Source organism: Sinocyclocheilus grahami, unplaced genomic scaffold (genome assembly GCF_001515645.1).
Source record: "Sinocyclocheilus grahami isolate Dianchi unplaced genomic scaffold, SAMN03320097.WGS_v1.1 scaffold1015.1, whole genome shotgun sequence".
NCBI lineage: Eukaryota > Metazoa > Chordata > Actinopteri > Cypriniformes > Cyprinidae > Sinocyclocheilus > Sinocyclocheilus grahami.
In genome coordinates, this window is record NW_015506194.1 from 92,590 (window position 1) to 102,643 (window position 10,054).

The 10,054-nt window shown below is 37.4% G+C and overlaps 1 protein-coding gene across 1 annotated transcript; it reads left to right on the forward strand.

Moving 5' to 3' along the window:
• Nucleotides 1–825: 825 nt before the first annotated feature.
• On the forward strand, nucleotides 826–9,086 carry LOC107565661 (liprin-beta-1-like). Its single transcript, XM_016250922.1, has 16 exons — nucleotides 826–907; nucleotides 1,722–1,927; nucleotides 2,490–2,579; nucleotides 2,756–2,869; nucleotides 3,002–3,112; nucleotides 3,740–3,853; nucleotides 4,660–4,777; nucleotides 5,578–5,639; nucleotides 6,435–6,519; nucleotides 6,788–6,843; nucleotides 7,164–7,283; nucleotides 7,363–7,488; nucleotides 7,571–7,759; nucleotides 7,909–8,067; nucleotides 8,208–8,273; nucleotides 8,349–9,086. Exons 1-16 carry the CDS (start codon nucleotides 844–846, stop codon nucleotides 8,424–8,426), a joined length of 1,758 nt encoding a protein of 585 aa, XP_016106408.1. The 5' UTR covers nucleotides 826–843; the 3' UTR covers nucleotides 8,427–9,086.
• Nucleotides 9,087–10,054: the final 968 nt, after the last annotated feature.

Here is a 10,054-nt window from a genome sequence, read left to right on the forward strand (position 1 = left end):
TTTTCTCCCCCCCCCCCCCCTTTTTTTAGTTTTTTTTATATATTTAGTCAATTTTAATATTTAGTTTTATTTTATTTCTAAGTTGATTTTTTTTATTTTTAAGTTTTGATCTAAAATTTTATTTTGGCTTTATTTGAAGGAACAGAAATAATTTGTAATAGTTTATTTTTAATTAACAATAACAACACTGACCTGCATACTGTAAGGATTGTTGTATAATTTAAGCACATTTGAGCAGCTGCTCATGCATGTTTTGACATGTGTTCATAAGTGAGGCATGGCCGTCTATAAGATTTAATTTGCCTTGCTAATATACATTAATTTTGAAATAGTAAGTAATTCCAGTGATTATTCAAGGATCCAACCTCTTGGGCGGAGAAGGGAAGCTTCTGTCGAGCTGTAGGCCAGTGGCACATGAACCCTGTGGGACTTTGTTTTGAAGGCCTGGAATTCCAAGCATTCCAAAGCCCAGTGGAGAAAAATCCTGGGAGAATCGTACCATTACCCCACACACGGGTCCTCCCATTCTTTGTATTGGGACAGAAACGCCCCGTATTAGTGCAAGGCAGGAGAGAGAACATTAGATATATGGAATGCAGGATTTTTCTTTTCTTCTTTTTTTTTTACTAGAATTGTTGTATGTCAGATATAGCATATACCTATAGGATGAGGGATTAACTTTTTAATCAGTTTTTTTTTTATAATATTATTAAATTGACAGTAAATTCAAATGGGTGGTTAATGTATGCACCACTAATGACTCTTAAAGAAAGAGAGAGAGAGACAGCAATGTCCTTGCTTGCCTTTTAAATGTTACATTTGCAGGTTTCACAAAAGGTGATCATGATGTGCGATGCCAGTGAAATGTTGGCAGCTGCTTTGGAGCAGATGGATGGCATCATTGCAGGTACAACTAAATGAAAAATACTATGTACAAAAATTATTCTTTCTCTTCTTTTTTTCTTTATTATTTGCAGCTTTACACAGTCATCAACAGTGTAGTCATTTATTAAAAAAATAGACAATTATTTTAAAGAATTTTTAGGGTCCATGCACATACATAACTTGCAAGGAGAATAAATCTGCACTCTTGAGTGTTTCTGCAAATTTGTAAGATCTGAGAGTATGCGTAGTGAGCAACATTACAAGTTGTTTCCACTATTTCAGCACTGATGAAATCTAATGCTTATTCAGTATGCGACCACAATATTGTCCATCACTGGGAACATCAGGGACACATCAGAGAAAAATGTATGCCAGATATAGCATATACCATATAGGATGAGGGATTGACTTTTTAATCTTAAAATTGACTTTTTAATCTAAAATTGACGATTATGCTTTTCTATTCACTCTGTAATTATGGCAGTGGACATCTCACTGTTTACATCATCTAACAATAAGCCATCCGAGCAGTGCGGTCACAGTCATCTAACCTGTGTTTTGTTTTGGAAAGTGCTGAAAGTAGATACAGCAACAACAAAAAAAAGTCACCCAAAAATTCAGTTTAAAATGAAATGATTTCAGTCAGTTACTCACTTTCTTTTTTTTTTAGGGAATACAACCACACACTCATGTTCCAAAAATGACAAAAAATATCACAATAGAAGTAGTCCATCCAGTTTGTGAACTACATTAGTCAATTGAATTGTACATGGAACCCAACAATTTGACTCATCCCTAAATCCCTTCACTGACCCTTATTCTCGCACTTGCCTCAGGTTCTAAGGCTATGAACTATACCAACGGCCTGTTTGATTGTCAGTCACCAACGTCGCCATTCCTAGGCAGCCTTCGGGTGCTGCATCTCTTGGAGGACCTGAGGGCTGCGTTGGACCTGATGGATCCTGGGGAAAAGGAAAGTCTACGCAGTCAGGTGTCCGAAACCACAGCTGAGGGTCTGATTGAGTGGCTACAAGGCCAACTGGTGGGTTTTCCTCAGATTGTGAAAAAAAGGCTATAATAGGAATATAAAAAAAATAAAAGTTTATTTTAGAATAATATTTGCAATTTTGGCTGAAGTTTTGTAAACCGTTTGATGCAAAAATTACTCTGAAAGGAAAATACTAATTACTTTTTTTTTTATACTATGTATTTGTCTGTAAGTCTGACGTAAGATTTTCTCCCTTCACATTTTCCGTCCTTAACTCCAGTCATGATTCATCTGGATTAAGCACATTTCAGCTCCCCAGTCCCTATTTCCATATTCAACCTGAAGCATACTTGCTTTGTGAAATTTCCACTCCTGGGCAGCAAAATCTTACAATGTGAAAACCTTTAACATGCATCTCTTATAGCAAAGTATCATCCGTACAAACCCCACATGACTCACCGATGGCAGCATGTGATTTTCTTTTTCAGGTCCCACTGGCGTTTGACTGAATATGGTCATTTCAGTTCATTTCACTGCATTTTGTTCATAACCTGTTAATGTTTAATATAGAATAAAACTACATCTAACACTCTTAAGCATTTGTTTATGTTTCCAGACCAATGGCCATGGATCTGCAGCAGGGGATTTGGTCTACCAGGAGCGACTCTCTCGTGTGGAAAGTGACAAAGAATGTCTAGTGCTCCAGGTGTGTTGTCAAAAACAAATCAAAATACTTTATGGGTTGTGTGGGATTTTCTTGTCAGATTTAAAGTTGTGTGCCTCTGCTTTCCTATTAGCTGTCAGTCTGAATTCAGCAATTGTAGTTTCTAAATGTCACACATCACACAAACTTGATAACTATCCACCCTGATGATCCCCCAGGTAAGTGTTCTGACAGACCAGGTGAAAGTTCAAGGAGAAAAAATAAGGGACCTAGACTCGAGCCTTGAGGAACACCGCATGAAACTGAATGCTACAGAAGAGTTACTACAACAGGTGTGTGGTCTCTTTTATAAGCTTATGTCCAATAACAGAAGTGCACAGCATTTAAGACACATTGTTGTAAGAGTGGTCAGTATTAAAGGAATAGATTCCCTCAAAATTAAAACCAATATATAAAATATGTAGGAGCTGCTTAGCAGGAGTGTTTTAGAGACGGAGAAACTGGAACTGCTGACCGAAGTATCAAGTCTGAAATTAAAGCTAGCTGCTGCAGAAGGGGATTGCAGAGAAAGTGAGGTAAGGAGCACATGTTTGCACCATCACCACTGTGAAGTTTCATAGGGCACAGAGTCCCACAGGCCTTATAAATTACAGTCTCCCGTCATTAATCAGAACCTTAAAAGTGCTCTAAATGCAGAACAGAATTAACTGTACTGACGATCTGAACATTTAATGAAATTAAACCTGGCTATTATGGTTTGACCACCCTGTGGTTTCCATAGTGACATTCATTGCTGCTTAAGCCCCCAGCTTTATCCAGCAGAGGGTGAGAGCAAAACACTGAGTGCCAGAGCCATTTCCTGTTATAAAGCTTTTTTGCCCTGTTTGAGTCCAGACTACACTGGACCCATTCAGCTATCTCTCACTTGCATGAGCCCAAAGGGGAGTTTCATTTTCAGAAAGCAGAAATCCACGGTGGACCAAAACAATGGGCTAGGTTTCCTCTGTGTTTGATGAAAATATAGATATCATTTTAAGTATACTTTTAAGTTCTCAGTTTGTGTTTTTTCCACTTTGTTATTGTCCTTGAGGTATTATTTTTTTTGGCCAACTCATCCAACAAAACTCAAAGCATTTAGCATTACAAGTCACAAAATTATTCTTGACTCTTTGACTTATAGATATCATGGTCTGTCTCCTTAGGGTCTTTATCAGGATGTGAAAGAAATGCGCCTTCAGTTGACTTCTATGGAGGACGAGAGACAAGAGTATGATAGAAGTCTTAACTCTACCAAAGTACGAGTGCCTCATGGTCAGGTGATAATTACACAACATAAGATTAACGGCAGTGAAGTGTAAAGCCTGTGTTATACTTTCCGCATGAGCAATCCGGACGCATACACGGACAGCGCGGACGCGGACTACTTGTATTTATAGTACCGAAAGCATATGCTGATGGTCCGCTCCACGGACGTGTTCCATACATTCACAGTAGATCGGCTTGAACAGTAAACAAACATGTGAACAAACAATTGGCCCACAGTTATTGCATATCTGGCTGTCTTTATATTGTTTTATCGATGGATTGTACAGGTTCGAGTAGCAACGGGCTTCTTCACACAGCCTGCGCATGTGCAGTTTTTGCTTTTGTAGCCTACTGACCACGTGTACTTGTCCGTGCGGTCACAAAAAATTGGAGGCACACGGATGTTCGCGCACACTCTCCGATACGATTTTTACGTCACGCATACCATAGCGGACCCAAGCGGACTTGCGCATGCGGAAAGTATAACACAGGCTTAACAGCAAGCACTTGTCTATGAATCACTTTACCACATAGAGAAATCCTTGTGTAGTTCACCCTAACCTTCAAACTAGACACTGGAATGTGCCAAGTTAATGAGTTTTGTCCACATGCTCACTGGACAAATTCACATAGCTGGACAGATTCATGTAAAATCGTGTCTCTTGCTTTTGATTATTATTTATTTTTATTTATTTTTTTTGTATTTCTGCCACAAATTTGGGCTAATTAAATTTGGGGTTGGCACATGGTGAGCTTGTTTTTAGTTATGGAATGTCCTGGACATCCTGAACTGTTAATTGTGGTTTTTCTTGGTCAGGAGGAGCGGATATCACTACAAAAGCAGTTGGAGGAGAGAGAACAGGCACTTAGGAGCCTTCAGGACCAGGCCATGCCAGAAGCCCCAAAAACAGAACAGTCACAAAGCAGAGAGAAAGGTACAAACACGAACATTCTGCTATTTCAACAAAATGCCAAATTCAATTTGAAATGTAAGAAATTTATGAAGTAAGATGAATAATAAATATTTATAGAAAGTAATGGACAGAATCTCTCTCTCTCTCTATATATATATATATATGTGCACTGTAGTATTACATATGTGTTTGAGAATGTGAGATTTGGTCGGGTCTGTTCAAGCTTGTTAAATGTAAAAATCCAATGATCAATATTTTTCATGGTATCTCTGTTCATGTGTTTTTCTATCCACCATCATTATTTATGCTGATTTGCATAAATATGGCATATGAGTGGAAAACATGACTGTTTAGACTTTTGAACTCCACTGTGTACACTATGTAAAGGGAGTCTCGCACAGATACATTTTGCAGCTATTAAATCCTCTATTAAATGCATGACACAGGAACAAAAACATTTTAGTGTGATAAAGGAGAAACTATCCCAGCACACTCTAAGCTGTGTTGGAATGTATGAGGTATATGAAGGTTTGCATTTACCTGTCTAGACACGCTTTTTGATTGATTGGTGACCTGATTTTGGCTGCAGACTCCCCTGCTTTTATAACTCAGATTTGCTAGATGTGCTTGTATTCTCTCACAATATTTATTCTTGACTGCAAATCATCTTTACTTCCAGCATGACGGGTATGCAGTTTCTGCTGTGTTTATTTTAGTGATTCCAGAGACATAAAAATGTTGTCAAAGGCCGTCTTGTTCTGAAATGTTTAGCATGTTGTATGCTATAAAATGTTATTTCTGGAGTTGTTTTGTGTGTTCAGATTTGGAGGTGCAGAGAATGAGAAGAGCTGCTGAGTCTTTGAAGGCAGCTAATGAAGAGAAGGTAAACAATATGATGTCCAGCTATTTTGCTGACGATCACATCAACCACCTGCCAGCACACACATTATTTCACAGACTGTAGTTTCTAATTAACCCATCTCCACAATCTTTCCAATTCTTAAACAGTCTTTGCCTAAATGAATGCATGTAGAAGTAGGTAGATATTATATGTACAGAACCAGTCAAAATGATTTTTTAAAAATACAAGTTAATACTTCTATTCAGCAAGTATGCATAAAATTGATCATAAGATTTCAAAAATTGTATTTCAAATAAAAACTGTTCTTTCAGTGTAAATGTAATATTTTACAATATTACAGTGTTTATGAGTGTGAATATATATATATATATATATATATATATATATATATACATAATATATATTTAATATAGTTTCTAATTAACCCATCTCCACAATCTTTCCAATTCTTAAACAGTCTTTGCCTAAATGAATGCATGTAGAAGTAGGTAGATATTATATGTACAGAACCAGTCAAAATGATTTTTTAAAAATACAAGTTAATACTTCTATTCAGCAAGTATGCATAAAATTGATCATAAGATTTCAAAAATTGTATTTCAAATAAAAACTGTTCTTTCAGTGTAAATGTAATATTTTACAATATTACAGTGTTTATGAGTGTGAATATATATATATATATATATATATATATATATATATACACCATATTTATTAAATTATAATACAATTTTTATTCAATAGTAATTTAATTATTAATTTGTATTTCATATGCTATTCAATTTTACATTGTTTTAATCTGAAACTTTTTTTTAGGATTTGAAGATAAAAGAGCTGCAGCAGTCTCTGATCCGTTACAAGCAAGTTCAAGATATGGTGATATCTGTGCAGGCATCAAAAGGTGAGATGTCCATGGCACAATTTTATATCTTTTGTTTATATATTATTTCCTTTTGAAAAAAATGTGCTCATATTACAATGGCACGCTATAAACAATTAAAAACAATATCTCCTTGACATGAAATTGAAACCTGTTGACTGTCTAAAACCTCTGAGAATAAGTATATACAGGTGCATGTCAATAAATTAGAATGTCCTGGAAAAGTTCATTTATTTAAGTAATTCAACTCAAATTGTGAAACTCGTGTATTAAATAAATTCACATTTAGCTTCTGAGATGAAGTATGCATATTTCTTGGCAATTTGCTGGAAGATTCACCCTAAGGTTGGTTATATATTGGCAGTTGAAGGAGAGCGTAAGGGAACTGAGCACTTGGATTTGGCCGGAGTGCAAACTCAAAAGACAAACGCATTAGAGACACACTCGCCTGAAGGGAAGAAGAAATCGAAGGGGATCATGAAGTTATTTGGAAGGTCTTTTTAATGTGCTTCTTAATATGTTAATACGTTTCAGTGGTTATTCAGATGAAGATATTAACTTTTATACATATGCATAAATCCCTTCATTAGGTTTCAAGAAACTACTAAATTCTTAAATGTTTTTGTGGAAAACGCAATTCTAAGGTTCTACTTATCTTTGGTTAGGATGACCTGTTGGGACTGAAAGTGGGCAGTGTGCTTCACCATCTCAGTATTAAGAGGGCAATTCAGGTGCTACGTATCAACCGCTATGACCCCAACTGCCTCCGCCGCCGACCGATTGAGGTAGCACAACCTGTCATTATGCTACCACACTAAGCTCCATTCACTTTGAATTTTGCTCTATTTTTCCTCCTTTGATTAGAACAATCCCACGCCAGCAGAAATCTGCCAATGGACCAATCACAGGGTGATGGAGTGGCTTCGTTCAGTGGATCTAGCAGAGTACGCACCCAACCTGAGAGGAAGTGGAGTCCACGGAGGCCTAATGGTACATGCAGTGGGGCAGGAAATATCATAAAGTTCAAATTCACATTGCTTTTACTTATTTATTTTTTACTTGCCTTTCTCAGATTTTAGAGCCTCGCTTCAATGTTGAGACAATGGCTCTGCTTCTTAACATCCCACCGAATAAAACTCTGTTGAGACGTCACCTTGCAAACAACTTCCATCTCCTGATTGGCTCAGAGGCACAAAGGCTGAAGCAGGAGTATCTCGAAAACCCAGAGTACACTGTCCTGACAGCCACAGCCAAAGTTAAGGCAAGTAACTGTGTGCAAGGTTGACTTGCCTGTGGGACCTTGAATGTCACTAATGTGTGGAATACAACAGTAAACAGCTGTTTATTAACGTAATAACAGCATGTTGATAAAAGTTTTACCTGTCCTTTACCATCCTCTCCTCCTTTTAGCCAAGACGTCTGTCGTTTGGAAGTTTTGGGACACTGAGGCGGAAGCGACAGGAGGAGATGGAAGAGTATGTTTGCCCCATGGATGTGCAGATGCCTCAGAGCAGCAGTTTCCACGAAGCCCTTTGCATATATGAGGACAGCTTGGATCAGCTGGAGCAGGTATAGGCAGTTCTACAGACTAGGATGCAATGCAGCTAAATTGTGAATCATATTTTAATTGTCAGTCTTTAATACGTTTTCTGGTCATAGTTGGATGTTATTGTTAAATTGTTTAAATTATGTTGTGATTCTCTGTGCAGATGGGGGACTCCGAGGGCACAGTGCGACAGATCGGCGCATTCTCGGAAGGAATCAACAACCTGACTGTAAGACTATTCCTGCTGTACTGTATCTGCTGTGTTCTCTCTTGTCCTTACCTCAGGTTCTCCTGTGTTCACCAGAGCATGCTAAAAGAGGATGAGTTCTTCAGGGAAGCATCCTCGCGTTCACCTGAAACCAGTGCCACAGATGACGACTAAGACTGTTTAAACATGACAATCATCACTTAAGTCTTTAACTGTGAAATTTGAAAAACTGAAAGTCACTGTGATTTTACAATGAAAGCAAGAAGCTCCACTCACAGTGAAACTCAAAAGAATCACACCGTAAATGCCATAACATATTAATTCAATGAAATGTTACTTATTCATTTAGGATTTGCAGTATATACAGTAACTGAAACGGTATTTATAAGTGTTTGCTCCAAGTTAAAACCAAAGATGACAAATCAAAATAGCAGTTCTTTAATGTTTTTCTTTTATATTCTAGGCTATTCTTATGTGACCATTTACTGCATGTTCTCATCATCTTTTTTTATAGTTGGATGTTTACGTAATTTTATTGGGAGGGAAAATTGTTCATTTTGCCTGTGAACTTGATATTGTTATACTATAACCATATCAGTGAATACCATGTACTATGTACTGTTTTATGCATGCGTAAGTCAAAGAAATTCAAATAAAACTTTTTTTTTTTTTTCCCAAATCCAGTCTGTTTTTAGACAATGCGTATTAGTTTGTCTTGGGTTTATTCAAATGGAAGATTATCATCTATGAATCTAGAAAAAAAATGGCTAATGCAGCTGCTCGCCATCCTGCAAAGTGATTCATGTTTATGAAAATGACAACACTAAAAAAAAAACTGCATTACAAAAAACTAGTGAAACTAACCTTTCACAATATATCAGAAGAAAATCCCATAGTCTTTAAAGTTCCCACGTGAAAGGCAGAAAACTTTCAAAAACAAAAGTGTCAGGTTTATTGGCATAAGATTTTGCATGCAGAGCTTTATGTTAACATGCAAAGCTGTAACAAGCTGCCATATCTGGGGTAGTACAGAAAAATATGTAAAACTGTTTAAGACTTCCATCCATTCTCCAACCCATTTGTCCTGCGTAGGGTCACCTGAGAAAAAAAAATAGTTGCACAGAAAAAGTAGGGACCAGATGCTTTTACCAACCTTTAAGCTTAGTTCACAAAATGTTCACGTTTAAAATGTCATTGCCATCTCAACACAGTGGGTCAAGATAAGCAGCTGAAGTTAAACTGAAAAGTTGAAGTGATCCATTTATAAATGAAACATTGCGCAACTGCTTAAGCTTTTCATCATATACAACAAAACTCTCATTAAAACAGTGGCACAGTGGATCAAGTTTTGCATTGTATTCATGGATGAGTTCAAATTCCACTATTGCTCCCATTAATCCTAATTGTTTTGGTGTTGTATAAAGAAGTGGCTCAAACACCAGCACTGCGCATAAAAGCCATGTTGGGCCAGTGGCTAAACGCACATCCTCTACTGCTAAACCTGTGATCATGGCACGGGTTCGAATCTCACCTCAGCTTTCTAATGAAAATCTTTAATTGGCTTATTGAAAAATCAGCGGCCACATGCAGGTGAATAGTGAAATATAGGTTCCTTCACATGTTCAGACAAGAGATCTGTGGCTCACAGGTTAGAGTGCTGCCTCATGGTTCAGAGGTTGCTGGTTCAATCCCAGCCAGATCTCTGTGATATGAGTGAGTGTTGTGTGAATGAAGGAGAGGGGATGATTCGGGTTCCCCCCGAGCCCCGGCACGATGTCCAGCAGGGGTTATACTTCTTGACA

Excerpts from the sequence above, each read along its gene's own strand:
- LOC107565661 (XM_016250922.1), top strand. The coding sequence starts at position 844 with ATGATGTGCGATGCCAGTGAAATGTTGGCAGCTGCTTTGGAGCAGATG. Across the intron at positions 908-1,721 it reads GATGGATGGCATCATTGCAG|GTTCTAAGGCTATGAACTAT; the intron begins GTACAACTAAAT and ends CACTTGCCTCAG. Across the intron at positions 2,580-2,755 it reads AAGAATGTCTAGTGCTCCAG|GTAAGTGTTCTGACAGACCA; the intron begins GTGTGTTGTCAA and ends ATGATCCCCCAG.